Here is a 20830-nt window from a genome sequence, read left to right as displayed (position 1 = left end):
TGATTCCCAGTGAGTTGAGATGCCACTGGAGATTTTTAGGAGAGAAGTAATAAAATCTGACTTAAATTTTTAAAGGAAATAGACTATAAACTGTTGGGGGTTTAATTTAGCATATAGCATAAAAGCCAAATATCAATGACTTAAACACAGGAAGCCTTGTTTTTCTATCACAAAAAGCAACTTCAGAGGTGGGAAATTGAATGCCTTATCATGGCAACTCCAGAGTCATCAGAGTCCTGGATTTCTCCTACTCTTCTGCTTTTCCATTCTAATTAACAAGTAGTATCTGGTCCAAAATGGTGGCTGAAAGTGTTGCTATCACATTTACATATCAGCAAACGGGAAAGCAGAAGAAGGAAGGGAAAATAGGGTATATTTCCTACCGGATCATCTCTACTTTTGGAAATTTCTCAGATGTTCTGCAGGGTACTTCTTCTGTCTCACGGCAAGCCCTTAGCAACACAGCTATGTCTAGCTACAAAGTTGTTCAGGAAATAGAGCATTTCAGCTGAGTACGTTGTTGCCACCAACGAAATTAGGGTCTTGCTACTAACAAAAACAAGGAATTGGAAACAGAGAAACCAGATAACAGGCAATTTAAGATGATCTAGGCCAAAAAAATCTGGTGGTTAAGACTAGGTTGGTACCAATGAAGTGCTGCTACATGGGACAAATGCTGAAGATCCAGCTGACAGGGTTCACTGATGGGGTGGGCACAGGAGGTGAAAGAAAGGAAGAAGTCTTGGATGCCTCCATGGTTTTTGGTCTGAGCCACTAGATATATACGATTCCAATAAGTGAGGTGGAGAATTTCCTCAAACTTTGATTCTGTGTATATATTAATATCTATGTGCTCACAATATGTCTCAGACATAAATGATGTGCCCTTCACCTCCTCTGCACTTTCCAACTCTAATCTTATATTCTTGACACCCAGATTACCCCAGTATACATTCTGCCTCACTGCCTGCATCACTTATTTTAGAACCAGAAGTTTTAGTTTTTATATTTACTTTCTAATTATTTTTTCTTTGGTAATATTACATGTTACTGCCATTTGGTATCATTCATTTTTTTCTTATATCTCACACAGGGATTCTAGGCCACTCAATAAGCATTCACAAATTATCTGTTGAACAAAATTTGATCTGTGCACTTGCCTTGTTCTAATTCTTTCTAGAAGTTATGACTCCTATCTCTATGATAAAAATCCCAGAGTTTCACTCTAGGCAGCTCTGGTTTTTGCCAACAACTCCTGTATCTTATTTGTGCAGAAACTGGAATCTACTACTTAGCCTTACTTCCTACCCACTCTTCCTCCCCAAGAGAAAGAAGAGATCCTTCAGATGACTTACTGTCCCTCTTCACAGGATGCAAGTTTGCCCTTCCAAATCTAACTCACTTATTCTAAATAATATGAGAGTGGGCCGGGTGCGGTGGCTCAAGCCTGTAATCCCAGCACTTTGGGAGGCCGAGGTGGGTGGATCACAAGCTCAAGAGATCGAGACCATCCTTGTCAACATGGTGAAACCCCGTCTCTACTAAAAATACAAAAAATTATCTGGGCATGGTGGCGCGTGCCTGTAATCCCAGCTACTCAGGAGGCTGAGGCAGGAGAATTGCCTGAACCTGGGAGGCGGAGGTTGCGGTGAGCCAAGATCACACCATTGCACTCCAGCCTGGGTAACAAGAGCAAAACTCTGTCTCAAAAAAAAATAAATAATAATAATAATAGGAGAGTGAAATATTGCCTAAACCAGAAATACTAATAAAAACCACTATTGGAAGGTAACATGTTGGGGCAAGTATTGGGATTGTTCAGATATTTAAATCTTTAAGAGTGGGAAGTCAAATGAATGTTATACTTATCCTGCCTTTCTCCTACCCTTTTCTCTCCTTCTGATGCCTCTTCTCCGTTTTCAGCCTCTGGTCCTGTCAACACTATTCCTGAATGAACATTTACCCGGAAGTAGCAGTACATCCAGAGACTTAGTAATCCAAGACTTTCAGCTGGGAAACTTCTCCCAAATGGTAGTAGCAATATAAGACCAAGAACTTTGAATGCCTAAAGGGCACCCCATCCTCCTGCAGAATTTGATTCATATGCGGAGAGCCTTGGCTAACGGCTTGCCAAGAGCACCTTTTCTCTGAAATGAGGCTTTAGATCTGTAATATTCCTTTGTCATTGCTGGTCCTTAGGTAGTAGGTAACTGTCTCTAGTGGCATTGCCACAGCCAGTAGCTACATACACATACACACATACACACACACACACACACACACACACACACACACACACACAGGGCAAGAGCCCAAACTGACAGACCATTTTATCCCCTAAAGGGCACTAATTAACTGATTTGACTGAAAACTTCTCCTTGCTATACTAGAGAAAAAAAAATAGCTTCCAGAATAGAGAATGACAAAACGCCTAAACCCTGATTGAGTCTAAAAGAGACAGGTATTAAAACTACATTAGTTTATCCTCTTTAAAATATTTTATTTTTCCCCTCATGTAGCTATGTTCTTTAATGAGAATAAATGTTTGTGTAAATGTTAAATATATTTGTAGCAAAGAACAGTGTTTTAGTGCAGAGATTCACAGATATCCATAACTAATCATATCTCCCAAGTAATTTTCATTTGCCAATGAACAGAGGCACTTTGATAACTATTCCTTATTATCAGCCACTAAAGTAGGCCATGATTTTTATTCTCATTTAACAGATAAGGAAAGAAATGCACAAAGAGGTGAAATAACTGACTTCGAAATCTCAGCCTCTTCCAACTTCCTGAACCCTAGAGCTATATAGCCGGTTTTGCAATAAGAAAGCCTACTTGTATGACTTTCCATGGGACCAAGAAGTCAAAACCACAACAGGGTAAAAGCAGGAAGACATTGCTTTCTTGGCAGGGTATTTCAAAGGCAGCAACGTTAACCAATTTCAGGGCATTTTGCTATGTTGTGGGGGCTGTCCTGGATAAGCGTGACTAAAAAGTGCTGGAATAAAGAAGTATATTCTTTGAGAACACTGTTAACCTTCTTGTTTTTGAAAAATTAAAGTAATCAAGCTGTGTGCTTATTATGAGAGTCCAAAGAAAGGCCTTTCACTTTGAACCCTCTGACCACTTCTTCCTTTACATTGTAAAATTTCAGTTTGGTCTGAGGATAAATTGTCAACTAAGTTCTGGAACTTATCCAGAAAGTTTCCCTCCTCCCTCCCTCCTACAAGTGATATGATTACATAGAATAATGTCACCAATCTTCAAACTCCACAGACCTTTAACGTGCAGTAAGTTAAGGATGCTTGTATTCGTGTCCAGCAGAAACAATTGGCCGTTCTCCACTGTGACGTTGTCGCCATCTTGTGGCAGCCTTTCAGGAAACCAGCTGTGAGTCCTGGACCACCTCCGGCAGAACTGTAAAGGAAAGTTGCCCTGAAAGAGAGAGAGCTGGGTTGGCGGGTTGGCGGGTTGGTGGGTTGGCTGGTCTGTTGGTTCGTTGGCTGGTTCGTTCATTGTTTTAGGTGGGATAGTATAAGTACCGAATCAAAACAGAAACTTCTCAAATGAAGTAAAATTCATTTAAATTTTTTAAATGTCTTCATGAAATTGGTTACCTCCCTCTTCTTCATACAACTGACCTAAACAGAAAAAACTATGAGAGGCAAAATTATACTTGAAGTTCTTCTGTGCCCAGCCCCTGGAATTCTCCAATAACATGCTGATAATGTTTTCTTACCTTTTTTTTTCCCCTCTAGCACAAGCCCCATTCTACCTAACAGATGAGGTTGATTCCATTTATTTTTACAGACATGTATTGAATCTTGGACAAAAAGTCATAAATAGCCTGGAATAGGGAGAATTAAAATGTTCTGCTTGATGGGTGGCATTTTGCTTTATGTAATTGGTATCATTTTTCACTGGCTCTACTGCCAAGAGTCCCTGTTTTATAGGAACATTCCTCTTCCCAAGTGCTCAGATCTACCCTCCCACTCGGCCTTTTTTGATATTATTGTTGCCTTTCCCCCTGTGCCTGGTGCATCAGTGCTGAACAAAGCCCAGGCAGGCATAGGCAGAATGCCGACCGACTTCGGATGACAAGTAAATAGCCTGGAACTTCTGAGTGAGGGGCAGGGAGCCGTACTGATAGAAGGCGTCAGAAAAGGAAGCACCCCCTCTCCACCCCAGCCTTCAGTCCGTCTCTCAGAACTTTTGGCTTTCCTTTAATTTATGGTCACTCTGATGTCATATGTTTTTTAAAATAGAGACATAAAAATTACAGAAAGCAGAATTCAGCTCATGTAAGAGGCTGGGAACATGTCTAAATGCCTTGTGAAATTGTGGAAGTATAATTATGATAAATATAATAAAATCAAAATAGAGAAGGTGACTTCTTCCAGGTAATACATATGACATGTGTAAGCCTCTCTCTCCAGTCTTCTTCCCATTCAGATTCCAACCAAATGTGAAGCCCAAGTTCCTATAAAAATGAACCACCTGGAAGGTCCTCTCGTGATGTGTTAGAGACAGATGGGAGAAGATCATTAGAAGGAAAGGCATGTTTGTAATATCGACAACTACACCTACACAGAGAATAGTGCTCTACAGTATTTCTGAGACAGCAAATGGAAAACTGTGTTTCCAGAAGAGCCATTACACTTTCCAGAAGAGGATACAAACCCCAAGGTCAACAGTCCTGAGTTGCAAACCCAGCACAATCACTGAGAAGGCTTTGTGATTTTTTCATTTTCTACATCTGCAAAGAAATAAAAGTCTATGACTCATCACAATTTAAGAGATGGAAAGAAATAAGGCACAGTGAAAACAAGTTCCAGTATCACAGAAAAAAGAACAGGTTATACAGGAGACTCATTGTGAACTGCAGGAACCACGTTCCCCATGGTGACTATCTGTGGGCTACAGAAGTAGGAGAGAATTTTAACTCTTGATGATTTCACTATAGGACTAGCTTTAGGTTGGTAAAATAATAAACAGTACTTCTTATAAGGCTACATATATAATACATTCTTATAACCCTTTAATTTACTCCTGTAGAATACAGATAGAGGAAAAGGACGCAAATCAAAGGAAAGTGGAATGAAAGAAGGTGGGAAAAACCAGAGACGGTAAAGTACACTGCAGAACAGGGTGAATCAGGTTATCTATATCGTCAGCTCGGAGTCCATGATGAAAGGGCATTTGAAAAATCTTGAATTTCCAGAAGGCCATAAATGGAAAAGATTCTAGCAAAATCCTATCCCATCATCTTACAGATGCTATTTTAGTCAGTGTTCCTTAGAGCTTAATAAAATGCAGATTCCTCTAGTGCCATCATATACCTATGAAATCAAAAGTTCAAGAAGTGGGACCCAGAGATCTACAATTGTAATGATCTTCTCAGATGACACTTCTGCATCAAAATTTAAGGATCAATTCAGGGCACGGGCTGGAGGGGAAGGAGATATATCTTTTAAAGGAACCAAAAAGTTTTCTCCAAACCAACATCCAAAGCTTAATGTCTTTGGCCAGGGTCACCCAAAGACTAGCAAGCTAGAAAAGATGATGTGTAGATGAACTATAAGAAATATGAAGAATTCAGCAGCATAACTCTGAGACATTAACCTGGTGGTCAGATCCATAACCCAGTCACAGAACTACAAAGAAAACCAGGGCTCATGACACACACAGTAAAATGATCTGGAACAACTAGACATTAGTTAGATGCTACTAAGTGGGTCAAAGGGAGACTATTTCATGGCATTATCCATTAGTTAATTTGAGAACACTTAAAAATTTTTATGATTAGCACAGATATCTGTTATCTAGCTCTCAGTAAGCTTTAGAGACTTTCTTGCTCTGAAGCACCTGCTTATGCCATTTGCTGCCTTCCAGGTGCTATACTTGGCCTGGCCTGTCAACCTTCAAAAATTGCTATACTTGGTTCCAACCTAGTAGGTGGAAAGGTTGTTATATCCCCCAAGTCTTCTGAAACATTTACATTCCTTTTCATGTTCTCAAGCTCTATTTAAACATATACCAAATGATGAAGAGTGCTACGTTGTTATCTCCACTTTCCAGTGGAGAAAGTAAAGGCTCAAAGTGTTTAAATGATGTGTCAAAGTTCATAGTGATGGAGGCAAACTGGAGTCACAAAAAGGAGGCTCCCACCTGAAGTTTTTCCCTCACTGTGGCCTCTCCTGGGATGCTCTTTCCCAAAAGATCTGCACAACTCACTCCCTTACTTAATTGATGCCTCTGCTTAAGTATCACCTCCTTACCTGCATCATTATTTTTAAAAGGCACCCCCAATCATTCCTTCTCCCCTAATAATGCTTCATTCTAGTATTAAATCATACAATTCCTTACATATTTGGTTATCACTTATTAAAGTTACTCAAATGAAGCAGGGACTTAGTTTTGGTCATTGTTATATCCCCCCCAAAAGGTGTCTAGCCCATAGTAGTTGCTCAATAAACATTTTTGAATAATTTATTAAATTAATCTTATACCTGCTGGTGCCATACATACTTTTACAGATGTCACACACAAACACACACACACCTCTTCCTAATACAATAGGTGAACATACAGGTGCTAAGACTAAAAATGCTGTATCCCCTAGGTCTTCTGAAACTTTTACATTCCTTTTCGTGTTCTCAAGCTCTATTTAAACATATATATACCAAATGATGAAGAGTGCTACTTAACTGGAACCTGAGACTCAGATTTGAGCTCATAAAATCTTCCACCAGTGTTTTCTTTCACCCTAAGTTTCTCTAGTCAATGTGACCAATTTTAAATAAATACAGATGTATAAGCATTCAGTTTCAAGAAATCTAAGCTTCTTTGTGCCCTGAATTCCCCTTAGCATAACAAAGATATCTTGAAATGTATAAATGTTTATTGATGTACTCATGCTTTTACACAAAATAATGACTAAATACTAAAAATATCTAAAAATTAATGCAGCCTCCACTGCTTAACAGCTACCTGGGGAAGTGGAAGAGCAGTATATCTCTATGATTGCAAGTTGTCAGTGTAATCCATGATTACATGCATGTTGCCATAAGAATTTTAGCTCTCCTACATTTTCACAGTTAACAGAGCTAGTGGTATCATTCCCTCCCAGGGAAATGTTCCATGAAACAGTGAGGATGGCTCCCCTTCCAACATCTTCATCCTTCAATCCATGTCACTTTGATCCAATCGAGAAAAAAATTCCGACAGCATTGATTAAAGATTTTGTCAATATATTTGAGAATGTCTCTGTTGATACCAGCATATTTTTGGTGAAGGCCATGTTCTGTGTCAACTTACTTCCACCTAATATAAGCTCTTTCCTATATAGTTCCCAAGACGCTCAGTCTTTAGCTTTAGTGTTCTTCTTTGGGATAAACACATCACTCATTCTTATTCTGCAGATGAAGAAAATCATTTCCTAATAGGCATATGGGGGCAGACATGGAAATATAGATATAAGAATTTCCCAGAATATGACCTCGCCTTTGCATATAGCCCCAAATGAACCCAAAAAAAGGCAAGAAAAAAACTTTCCTGCCTCAGCTAGGAAGCTTATGCAATTTGTTTTCTTCTTACAGCATGTCAGCACTTCACTGAACTTCAGGGAATGTGCAGTGTCTGCAAATCTTACATGTCACCTTAAATGTACTTGCGACACCACCAGAGTTATCTTGAAAGAAGTCATTGATCAGCAAGTTGGAACACCCGGCAAAGCAAAGACCTATTAGTGAGCGTATGCATTGAGCTGGGGTGGCAGAGGAGGTGGGGGATGGGAATCTCTCTAATCACAGTGTCTCCTGGATGACAAGGACAAGAAAGAACTGTTCTGACACCTCACCAGAATGCCTTCTTCCTCAGCATCCAAATCCTGGAAATAGGAAAAGACAAGTCCCTGTAACCATCTTCTCTACTCTGTATCCTTCTCTATTTTCTCCAAAGCATTCATCTCTACTTAATACAATGTATACTGGTTTATAATCAGTCAAGCCCTCATAGAATATAAGCTTCACAAGGGTGTCTTGATTTTCTGCTGTATCCCTAGTACCTACAACAATGCCTGGCATCTATTTGCTACCCCAAAACTATGTTTGAATGAATAAATGGTCAACTCTTGTTTGGACTTATAATCATAATGCCATAATTTAAAATACTCTAATAACTGAAATAATGTGATATGAAGCTATAGTTTAATTTTATTTTCTTCTTTACATTGACATGTTTTAATTTTTACAAAACCAATTTTATTTATTGTTTGTGACATTTTTCACTACGTTATAGATAGAACATCCTCTTTCTTTCTGACATAAATATCATTTATATGCCCTTCTTTATTGGTGGGTGTTATATTTGCATGTTACTTCTCAACTAACTTACAATTTATGTTGGGAAAGTTTAAACTTTTTTCTTGTTTTTATTCCTTGCTTTTTCCTACCAAATAGCTAATTGATTATCTTCATACCATTTATTGAACAACAATTTATTCTCCCAGTTAATCCTCTTGGCTATTTTAATAGTTGAATTATAATGTTGGATGATATTAAACCTATTGGCCAATTAAAATCTGAAACCCTTTGTGTATGAGCTAATATTAGGGCATTTCTCCCAAATAAATGTGACCTCATCCTTGTTCTTAAGGTACTTATATTGTCATTTAGAAAAAAATACAAATAGCCAGATAATTAAAGTGTGATTGATTTAAAAATTAAAGGCATAACCAAGATGCTAAAGGAGTTCAGAGAACTGGATGGCTGACCTGGTGGAGATGGCCTTACAGGGAAAATCAAGTGCATTAAACATCGTTTTCTAGTTTTAATCTGGACACAACAGATAATGTAACACAGGCTGAGATTATTTCAGCTGATTATAAAACAAAAGATACTCAGTGTAGAAAAGTCAACTATCTACAAATCCACGATTATGAATAGAGCCCCTAACCTATAATCTAATAACTCTTTAGGGAACAAAAAGGAAATTGAATTAGTTTGGCATAATTTATTCTTACTGACCTCATGCAAGCTCTAACTGATCACTTTCTTTTCTTGTTGCTTATAAACCCCTCATGATTACAAGATAACATGAGAAAGTCCTTCCACACTGCACTGTCTAGCACGTGGAATACTCAGAGAAATGTCAACAGTGCTTTTTGTCAGAGGTTCCTGCCTAGTTCAAATTGACAATTTCTCATCTTTAGAAAATCGGAAACTCATTGGCTTATCTCTCGGTTCTATACACTTCCTATCCTCTGCTATTTCTCAAAGATCGTTGACACCACCTCAGTGCTTCATATGTCTAAGTTCTTAGCACTCTTAAGCTTCAGAGGATTATCAAAGTCTGCAGGCAGGACAAATTTACAGTCCTCCTTTATCCTTTCCTCTATTTGAATCTTCAAATCTCCTTTAATAGCATCTCTTCTGAATTTTAAGTCTGAAGACCTTTCCACTTGTGGGAGAAAAAAAAATGATAATGATAGCTACTGATTACTGAATGTCTCTAATACCGCAAACACAAGGCTATACATTTTACTTACAGTGTCACTAATCCTTATGTGAACCTGAATATCTGAGATGGGTCTCAGTTAATTTAGGAAGTTTATTTTGCCAAGGTTAAGGATGCATGTCTGTGACATAGCCTCAGCAGGTCCTGATGACACGTGTCCAAGGTGGTTGGGACACGGCTTGGTTTTATACATTTTAGGAAGACATGAGACATCAATCAATATATGTAAGATGTACCTTGGTTCTATCCAGGACAACTTGAAGCAGGGAGGGGGTTTCCAGGTCACAGATAAATGAGAGACAAACGATTGCAATTTCTGAAGTTTCTGATTAGCTTTTTCAAAGCAGACAATCAGACATGCATCTATCTCTGTGAGCAGAGGGATAACTTCGACTAGAACAGGAGGCAGGTTTGCCCTAAGCAGTTCCCAGCTTGACTTCTCCCATTAGCTTAGAGATTTGGGAGACCCCAAGATTTATTTTCCTTTCATACTTACAACTAAAAAATGTAGATATTGCTCTTTCCACTTAAAGTTTAATTAATAATAATAGCCAACATTACTGAGTGCACTTAACAGGTATCATCTCAATCACAGACTCTTTTCGACTGCTCTCCAGGAACTACACAGTAGATGGATCCCTACCTTCAACAAATGTTTATTGAGTACCCACTACACACCCAGCACAAAACAAATTCCTGACCTCATGGAGCTTCTATTTTAGGGAGATAACAGGCAAATATGTAAAACTAATAGTGTGCTCTGAAGAAAAAAAGAAACAGGGTGAAATGGATCAGAAGTGCCAGGGTGGGAAGAGCTATTTGACATGGAGTGATCAGGGACAGCCCTGCTTGGATTGGATTGCGATTGGAGTGGAGAAGTAGAGTATGAGCCAGAGGCTATCGAAGGAGGACCTTGAAGAAGGAGTGTGCTTGGAGCACTGCAGGTGCAGCAAGAAGGACAGACACTGGCCCTGAAAGAAGGAACGCTATCCAGTCAGATAGCCTTTCTACTGATGCAACAAGAAACACCGCACAAAGACCTGGGAAGACACCAAGTTCTTCATATGTCATAGAAAAAAGAATCACGTAAAACACTCAGTATATATAACTCAGTAAAACATATAACAAGGTAAGCAAACTACAGTTCACAACCTACTATTTTGATATTGGCACATAGCCCACCCACTTTTTTGATATTGACACAAGGCACATGACAATTCATTTACATATTGTTTATGGATGCTTTCAGTTTGTGACGGAGGCAACATGGCCCACAAAGCCTAAAATATTTACTATCTGGCTTTTTATAGAAAAAGCTTGGGGACCCCTGGTATATTCCATTTCATACTATCAGCATAGTACCTATAATATGCTCAGTATAGTACATCTATAGTACATCAGTATTAAAGCATGTGCAAAATGGAACTTTCTGTAATGGAAAATGAGTAATTATAATACCTGAGAGTCCATGGACTGCAAACAAAAACATCTTAGTGAAGGATGTACATTAAAGTACTGGAAGCTGATTCAATTCTTCCCATTGTTCAGTATACAATAACCCGCACTCACATGCATGCATGCACATGAATACACACACACACACACACACACACACATATACACACACGGCCAAATCAGAAGATTGACAGATACATGCTAGCCTTTTTCACAGAGCTGACACACTGCCATTTAACCAGCGAGCATGGAGCACGTGTTTGTGTTCCCAGTCACTAGTAAGAGACAAGGTTAACATTTTAAGTGATGGACTACAACATGTTATTTCCCCATGCAATGGACCCGTGACTGCACCGTCTTCGAAAACACTTAATTTCAGTGATTGAATACACAGGAGCTTACTTTCCCTGCTATGAACGTTTGACAGCTCCTCAGTTTCATATACTAGGAAACCCTTTTTTTTCTTCCTCTGCTTTCTTTCCTCTCTTTATACCTGAAGGGAAGCAAAATGAATATGTGGTAGCAAAGGAAAAAGGAAAAAGCCCAGAGAATGAAAACCAGCTTATAAGCTTCAGTGTATTTTAAAATAAAAGTATTCACTGCCATCTGCTCTAATTACTACTAATGTTTGGGCTACCATCTTCATACAATAGAAATAATGAGCTCCTCAAGGGCAAAAAAAAATTTTTTTTTAGGGAAACAAACAAAAGTTGATTACATTTAGCTCCCAGGCTAAAGAAGCATCAAGCTATTTTGCAGTAAACAATCAGTTAGGAGAATGGGTAGGTCTCCGATTAACACTAACAAATTAGGTCTCCTTGGCGGTTCCCCACCTTTTCTTCTTTTCTTGCCTTTTTGGAAGAGCTGTGCATATAACTCACAGAGGGCAAAGAGCTGATTAGGCATATTTCTTGGTCTAAGGTTTTTCCACACAAATTCCTTACATTTGATCAGAACCAGATAAGGCCAAGCCTTCTCCCTGTCTTCTTGTTGACATTAGGCATGTCCCAGCTTTAATACTGAATATAGGGCTGGGTATTCTACCAAGACTTCGGATTACCTCAGGTAAACTGCTTAGGGGCCACCACAGACTTGAACTCCTCTAAAGAAGCTAGAGCCCACTTAGCTTCAGTAAAGTCTCCAGGAACAAAAAAGATGCAGGCCAGGTCCATTTCTCACACTTAAGGGAAATATATGGAGCCCAGGAAGACATGGAATAGGTTTCTACAATCTCAGCAGGAGAAAGGTCACTTTCACAAAGGCTGAGTCTAGTGACCTTCTCAAATCCTCAAATTCAAACATACTACTTGTATGAAGCAGAATTCTGAGATGTCCTAGGATTCTGACCCGCTGGTGTACATACCCTATGTAGTCTTCTTCCCTTCAGCAGAAGCAGAGCCTGTGAATATGACGGGCTATCACTCCCATGATTAGATTAGATTATATGGTAATGATGATAGAATTATGCAGATATGATTAAAGTAAGAGATCAGCTGACTTTGAGTTATTCAAAAGGGAGACTGCCTTTACCTAATTGGGTGAGTCCTTAAGAGAGAGATTCTCCCACTGGCCTTGAAGGAGTAACCTGCCATGTAGCTTGGAGGAGACCATGAGGCTAGGACCGAAGAACAGCCTTTAATTGCTGAAAGTGGTTGCAGCCAACAGCTAGCAAGAAAATGAAGACCTACATCCTATATTCACAAGGAAATGACTTTCACTAACAACCTGAATGAGCTTGGAGGAAGACCTTGAATTCCAGATGAGAACACAGCCAGGTTGACACTTTGATTTCAGCCTTGAGAGACCTTGAGCAGAGAACCCAGCTACTCTGTGACCAGATTTAAAAAAACAATTAAGATTTAGGGGGTACAAGTGCAGTTTTTGCTACATGGATAGACTGCATAGTGATAAAGTCTGGGCTTTCAGTGTGATCAACACCTGAAGAGTATACATTTTACCCATTAAGTAATTTTTCTTCCCTCACTTCCTTTCCACCCTCCCGCCCTTTTAAGCCTCCAGTATCTATTATTCCACTACATCCATGTGTACACATTATTGAGCTCCCACTTATAAGTGAGAACATATGGAATTTGACTTTCTGAGTTACTTCACTTAAGATAATTGTTCCATCCATGTTGCTGCAAAAGCCATTTCACTCTTTTTTATTGCTGAGTAGAATTCCAATGTATGTGTAGAATTCCAATGTATATATGTGTGTGTGATTTTCTTTATCCAATCATTTGTCAATGGAAACTTAGGTTGATTCCCTATCTTTGCTATTGTGAACAGTGTTGAGATAAACACATGAATGCAGGTATCTTTTTGAAATAATAATTTCTTTTCCTTTGGGTGGATATGCAGTAGTGTGATTACTAGATCAAATGGTACTTCCATTTTTATTTCTTTGAGAAATTACCATGCTGTTTTCCATAAAGGTTGTACTAATTTACATTCCCACTAATAGTATATACATGCTCCCTTTTCTTAGCATCCTCACCAACATCTGTTATAGGTTGACTTTTTAATAAGAGCCATTATGACTGGTATAAGATGGTATCCCACTGTGGTTTTAACTTTCACTTCTCTGATTATTACTAATTTTGAGTATTTTTTCACATGCTTATTTGCCATTTGTGTGTCTTCTTTTGAAAAATGTCTGTTCTTTTCCTTTGCCTACTTTTTAATAGGGTTATTTTGGTGGTTTTTGTTTTTATTGAGTTGTTTGAGCTCCTTGAAGATACTAGATATTAATCCTTTGTTGTACGCATAGTTTGCAAATATTTTCTACTATTCTGCAGGTTGTCTGTTCGTTCTGTTGATTACTTATTTTGCTGTGCAGAAGGTTTTTAGTTTTACTAGGTCCCATTTGTCTATTTTTGGTTTTCTTGCATTTGCTTCTGAGGTCTTGGTCATAAATTCTTTGCCTAGGCCCATATCCAAAAAAGTTTTTCCTAGCTTTTCTTCTAGGATTTTTATACGTTTGAGTATTACATTTAAGCCTTCAATCCATCTTGAGTTAATTTTTGTATAAGGTGAAAAATAAGGGTCCAGTTTCATTCTTCTGCATATGGCAGTGCAATTTCCCCAGCACCACTTATTGAGTAGGGTGACCTTTCCCCACTGTATGTTTTTGTTGGCTTTGTCAAAGATTAGTTGGTTGTAGGCATATGACTTTATTTCTGGGTTGTCTATTCTATTCCACTGATCTATGTGTCTATTTTAATACTAGTACCATGCTGTTTTGGTTACCATAGCCTTATGGTATAATTTGAAGTCAGGTATTATGATACCTCCAGCTTTGTTCTTTTATCTTAGGATTGCTTTAGCTAGTTGGGCACTTTTTTGGTTCCATATGAATTTTAGGATTCTTTTTCTAACTCTGTGAAAAATGATGTTGGCATTTTGATAGAAATTCCATAGAATCTGTAAATTGCTTTCAATCCATGAGCATGAGAATTTTTCCATTTGTTTGTGTCATCCACAACTTCTTTCACCAATGTTTTGTAATTTTCCTTGTAGAGATCTTTCACCTCTTTCTTCCCCTCAGAAAATATATTCCTAAATATTTTATTTGGTTTTCCATGTTCCCAGACTTCTGATCTATAGGATCACAGATAATAAATTGGCATTGTTTTAGGCCACTAAGATGGTGGTCATTTGTTATGCAGAAACAGAAAATTAACATCCCACCATAAGGACCTTCTAGAGATAACGATTTTCACAGAGAACATGTTTAGGTTTTTCCCTCTTTATTAAAGTTACTGCTCAAAAGCATAAATGACAGCAAGATCATGGTGGGGTGCCAGTGCTAGGCAGAAGGACAGGTCATTCTCTCACTGCATAAACTCTCCTTACACAGGACATACAACAAGGAATTTTTCAATTTATGATGCCACAAAATGTAAAGTAAGACCTAATGTAGAACTTTCTTTTGCTCAGAAAGAATTATGACTACCAAAAATATACAGTAAATACCACAACGGCTTCTATGTAGTCACTGTTACTCTCTCTCTAGGCTGAAGAAATGAAAAGTCTTTCTGATCCTGAACACAACCAGGATATGTGTCCCTATGGAGATAATAAAGTTTTTTTGCTTGTTTGTTGTTTTTTGAGACAGGGTCTCACTCTGCACCCAGGCTGGAGTGCAGTGGTGCAGTCTCAACTCACTGAAGCCTCTATCTCCTGGGCTCAAGCAATCCTCCCACCCTACCCCACCCTTCTGAGTAGCTGGGACTACAGGCACACACCACCACACCCAGCTAATTTTTGTATATTTCTGTAGAGACAAGGTTTTGCCATGTTTCCCGGGCTGGTCCCAAGTTCCTGAGCTCAAGCCTTCCATCCAGCTCAGCCTCCCAAAGCGCTGGAATTACACGTGTGAGCCAACCACACCCAGCCCAACATGAAGAATTTTTAAAGGCCCATATTCTGACTCTACTTCTGAGAATGATTTTGAATATAAATGGTATGAAAAACACTACTCTTCCACTAGCATTGCTTCCTGAGAGAAGGATTTTCTTTTTTTATTTCTCACTTTAAAAAAGAAAGAAAGATAAGGCAATGTATTTCAGGGAAAAACCAAGGTCAGAAATAAGAGAAACTCATTCTGTACCTGGTATCTTCACTAGCCTTCACTAAACAACTTTTTCGTTGTTCTTTAAGCTTCAGGTTAGATATTAATGTACTTTTTAGAGAGGAAAAGAAATTCATTTGTTTATCCTCAAAGCAGCATCATGTGTTCTTAAGCTTTCATGCATGTATTGCCTGGTATTTGATAATATGCAAAGTTGTTTGTGTTAATGCTAATACCATGAAATTATCAATTGTACCTAAAGAATGAGGAAACACAGAAAGATGTTTCAGAGGTGAAGATGAAATCTAAAATACCTAAAATTCGAGAAACTTACTTGTGCACTGTGATGCAGACGCTTTCCTTGTACAGGCAGATTTTGTTGAATAAAACCATCACCCTCATCTCTGTGAACATTCACTGGGTGCTCATTCTGAGCCAGGAACCGTGGTACCTAGCCTTGTCTCCATGAACACATAATTGAATTTCTAAGCTCTTAGAGCCCAGTTTCAAATGCATTGTTCCCTTTAGTCCAAACACATCCGCCACACATTGTCCCTTTTCTGCCAAACCCTGTTTGTTGGTTCCAAGTGCAATGAATCATTTACTGACTTGAGCAACATTAGAGGTAAACACCAAGGTTAAAATGTAGAGATAATTGAATAACACCAACTACCAGTAACAGCAGTCCAGGCAAAAGAGGAAATAGATCCAGAGATTTCAGAAAGGGCAATCTGATAGGAACCCTCCATGTCAGGATCAAAACCTCATGCCACTTTGACATGATAGAAAAAAAAAAATCTGCATTTTATTTTTCAGAAAATTTATACGCCAGTTATTAATATGGGAAGAAGCAGTGAGCAAGCAGGTGGTAACGTAAATACTCCAGCAATTAAAAATAAAACATACCAAAATCAACTATCAGGTTTTTAATATATCAAAACATTAATATAAAGCTTTTTTTTTTAAATGCATCTAATTTATTGCTTTCGCTGTTCATGAAGAAGATTAATAAAATATATGCATTTCTTTTGCCATATTCTCTTCTTTGGAGAAAACTCCAGAAAGCAAACATTGTACAAAGCCCTTCCAAAAATTCATAAAGCTCAATATAACTTCCATATAGCAAAATGCACTTTAATCATTTACTTTACAGTCACCTGGAATTCATTGTATACAATTCACATAATGTATAAACTTGGGCATATAACATACACACATACATTTATACAAAATTCCCTTTTTATGTGTCCTCAAAGGCAGAAAACTCAGGATCTTTGGCGAAAACTAAGCAATCCACAGGCATAATATTTTTCCAGGAAGCCCCTCATACTTTTGGCAATCCAAAAGCCACAAAGACCCCCATGAAACAAGACTTAAAGCAGCAATAATCAACTACCTTGGGATTCAAGGCTGAATTAACTCAATAAACCATATTAAAGGTTTCTCAAGAAGCCACAACACCTTAAAGACACATGTTCAAAATACCTTTTTCCAGAATTCTCCCAACTTCAACTTGCTGAGGATTAATTATTCATGTGGCTCTGTTTTGCTTTAAGAAAAAAATAGAGATTTCTTCTTTTCACATTTTCTCGACTAGAAGGAATATGGCTCCCAAGAAGCATCTGTGTTAGTTCAGGGTTAATAAAAGTTTAGCTATCTGTTCCAATATCTCATTTTATAAATGTGAAACTCAATGACTAATAAAAGATTACTCAATGAATTGAATAAGGGTAGGTTAGGACAAACACAAAATCAAAGTGATTTTTGATTTTTTTAATTTTTTTTTGATAGAGCAATCACTATTCATCCCAGTATGGATGAATCACATCACAGACCTCACGAAAAAGGGGGCAAGCATATAGCACAGCTTTCTATTATTCTACCATTTCCTACTTATTGATAACCTTCTGATATCCCCCATACAAAAGAAGTTTCCCTTACCTGGATTGTACCTAAAGTTGTGTGTGTGTGTGTGTGTGTGTGTGTGTGTGTGTGCGTGCGCATGTGCATTTGTTATAGAAAATTGAGAAAGAAAAAAATAAATAAATACTTTTTAATTAATCACCATGAACCAGAAAGAATTAACTTACCTTCTTATTTCCTTTTCTTTCCCATTATATTCAGCCTGTCTGCAAGTCTTTAAGCTCCTCATGTGGGCAAACCAAAGCAAACCTAAACCATCCTTAGTTTAAAGAATTATTTTAAACCTTTTGAACAATTTGAGAATATTTAATGACAATGTAATAGGCATAGACTTGAAAGCTTGCCCTATTCCCTAAGCAACCAAGGTAATAAGACACTGAAAGTATGTTTAGCGGATAGGAGGTCAACGTAGAAAATAAATGAAGCTTAACCTGGATGGAATTGGACACCATTAGTCTAAGTGAAGTAACTCAGGAATCGAAAATCAAACATTGTATGTTCTCACTCATAAGTGGGAGCTAAGCTATGAGGTCGCAAAGGCATAAGAATGACACAATGAACTTTGGAGACTCAGGGGAAAGGGTAAAAGAGGGGTGAGGGATAAAAGACTACACATTGGATACAGTGCACGCTATTTGGGTAATGGGTGCACCAAAATCTAGGAAATCACCACTAAAGCATGTATGCATGCAACCAAACACCACCTGTTTCCCAAAAAACTATTGAAATAAAAAATAAAAGAAAGAAAAGGAGATTAGAACACAGATACAGAAGAAAGACGATGTGAAGATACAAGAAGAGATAGCCATCTGCAAGCCAAGGAGAGAGGTTCAGAAGAAACAGACCTTACCAACACCTTGATGTTACATTTCCAGCCTCCAGAATTGTGAGAAAATAGATTTCTCTTATTTAAACAACAGAAAACTAAATAAATAAAATTTAAAAATAAAACAGAAAAAATAAAATAAATGAAGCTTAATTACATTTTGCAGATGAAGCAAGAGAATTGAATTTTAGAGGTAGAACTTAAGCTAATTTATAATTCATGTAAAAGATGTTTCTTTGTTTTTACATAGGATAAACATTCATGACATTGTATTTGACAATTATTTCTTGAATATGACACCAAAAATAGTACAATCAATCAATCAATCAATTGGACTTCATCAAAATTAAAATATTTTGTGTATCAAAGGAAATCATCAATAGAGGGAAAAGGCAACCCAGGGAGTTGGAGAAAATATTTGCTAATTATCTGATAGGAGGTTAATATCCAGAATATACAAAGAACTTCTATAGCTCAACAACAACCATAACAACAAAACCTGATTTTTTAAATGGGCAAAGGACTTGAATGGAAATTTTTTCGAAGAAGATATACAATGGCCAATGAGCACATGAAGATGTTCAACATCGCTAATTATGAGGAAAACGTTCCTCAAAACCACAAGATAATACTTTGCATCCATTAAGACATCTATCAGTAAAAAACAGAGGAAAAAAATCCAAGTGCAGTCCCAGCTACACAGGAGGCTGGGGCAGAAGGATTGCTTGAATCCAGGAGTTCTGTGCTGTAGTACTGCACTATGCACTAAGCATGTCCGAACTAAGTTCAGCATCAATATGGTGACCTCTCTGGAGCAGGGACCACCCCATTGCCTCAGGAGGAATGAACCAACCCAGGCCAGAAAAAGAGCAGGTCACAACTCCTGTGCTGATCATGAGAGTAGTTGGAGCATGCCTGTGAATAGCCACAGCACTCCAGCCAGGACAACACAGCAAGACCCTGTCTCTAATTTAAAAGAAAAAAAACTGTTGGCAAGAAAATGTTGAGAAATTAGAAATTAGAACTTGTACATTGCTGGTAGAAATGCAAAATGGTGTAGTCATAGTGGAAAATAGTAGGAAAATTCCTCAAAAAATTACATAGATTATAATTCAGCAATTCCAGGTATATACCCAAAAGAATTGAAAGCAGGGTCTCAAAGAGATATGTGCATAGCCATGCTCATAGGCAGCATTATTTACAATAGCCAAAAGGTGGAAGCAACTCATCCATTGACACAGGAGTGGACAAACGAAATGTAATACATACATACAATGAAATTTTACTCAGCCTTAAAAAGGAAGGAGATTCTGACACATGATACGACATGGATAAATCTTAAGGACAATGTTATGCTAAAAGAAATAAACCAAACACAAAAGAACAGATATTGTATAATTCCACTTGTATAAAGTGTCCAGTAGTCGAATTCATAGAAACAGTAGTCGCCAGGTGCTGGGGGAAGGTGCACACTGTTTGGGTGATGGGTGCACCAAAATCTAGGAAATCACCACTCCCAATAGGGAGTCACTGTTTAACAGATTACAGTATGGGAAGAGAAAACATCCTGGAGATGGATGTTCTTGATGGTTACACAATAATCTAAATGTACTGAATGCTGCTGAACTGTACACTTAAAAATAGTTAAAATGGTAAAATTTTATGGTGTACATATTTTACCACAATTTTAAAAACTGAAAGGCCAGGCGCAGTGGCTCATGCCTGTAATCCCAGCACTTTGGGAGGCCAAGGCAGGCAGATCATGAGGTCAAGAGATCGAGACCATCTTGGCCAACATGGTGAATCCCTGTCTCTACCAAAAATGCAAAAATTAGCTAGGCATGGTGCCATGCACCTGCAGTCCCAGCTACTTGAGAGGCAGAGGCAGGTGAATTGCTTGAACCCGGGAGGTTGTAGTGAGCTGAGATTGTGCCACTGCACTCCAGCCTGGTGACAGAGTAAGACTCCATCTTAAAAAAAAAAACTGAAAAAAGATGTTTCTCCATATTTAATAAAATCACCAATATTCTTGGGTTCCATAATCCTACAGATCAAACCCTCACATTAAAAAATTAAACTTACGGCCGGGCGCGGTGGCTCAAGCCTGTAATCCCAGCACTTTGAGAGGCCGAGACGGGTGGATCACGAGGTCAAGAGATCGAGACCATCCTGGTCAACATAGTGAAACCCCGTCTCTACCAATACAAAAAATTAGCTGGGCACGGTGGCGCGTGCCTGTAATCCCAGCTACTCAGGAGACTGAGGCAGGAGAATTGCCTGAACCCAGGAGGCGGAGGTTGCGGTGAGCCGAGATCGCGCCATTGCACTCCAGCCTGGGTATCAAGAGCGAAACTCCGTCTCAAAAAAAAAAAAAAAATTAAACTTACTCAGTTTCTTCAGTGCTTCTCTGTAAGGCCTATTTGGAATTGGGGAAATAGAATTTAGAACATCTAACACCCTCCTTTTTCAGATGAGGACACTGAAACCCATAGAGGTAAAGTGACTTTTTCAACGTCCTAAACCCAGGTAAAAGA

The 20830-nt window shown here is 38.3% G+C and overlaps 1 protein-coding gene across 1 annotated transcript in view; it reads right to left on the bottom strand.

Annotated features, from left to right (window-relative positions):
• The window catches only part of PKHD1 (PKHD1 ciliary IPT domain containing fibrocystin/polyductin), a 499554-nt gene that overhangs the window by 364899 nt on the left and 113825 nt on the right, over positions 1–20830 (bottom strand). Inside the window, exon 36 of the mRNA XM_021665443.2 lies at positions 3282–3438. Within this exon, the coding sequence (XP_021521118.2) occupies positions 3282–3438 (157 nt within the window). The remainder of the gene's footprint in view (positions 1–3281; positions 3439–20830) is intronic.

The sequence above is a fragment of the Aotus nancymaae genome, unplaced genomic scaffold (assembly GCF_030222135.1).
Source record: "Aotus nancymaae isolate 86718 unplaced genomic scaffold, 86718_ANA_hifiasm-v0.15.2.pri h1tg000040l, whole genome shotgun sequence".
NCBI lineage: Eukaryota > Metazoa > Chordata > Mammalia > Primates > Aotidae > Aotus > Aotus nancymaae.
Note: the sequence above shows the minus strand (reverse complement) of the source record. Positions and strands in the feature narration are given on the sequence as shown.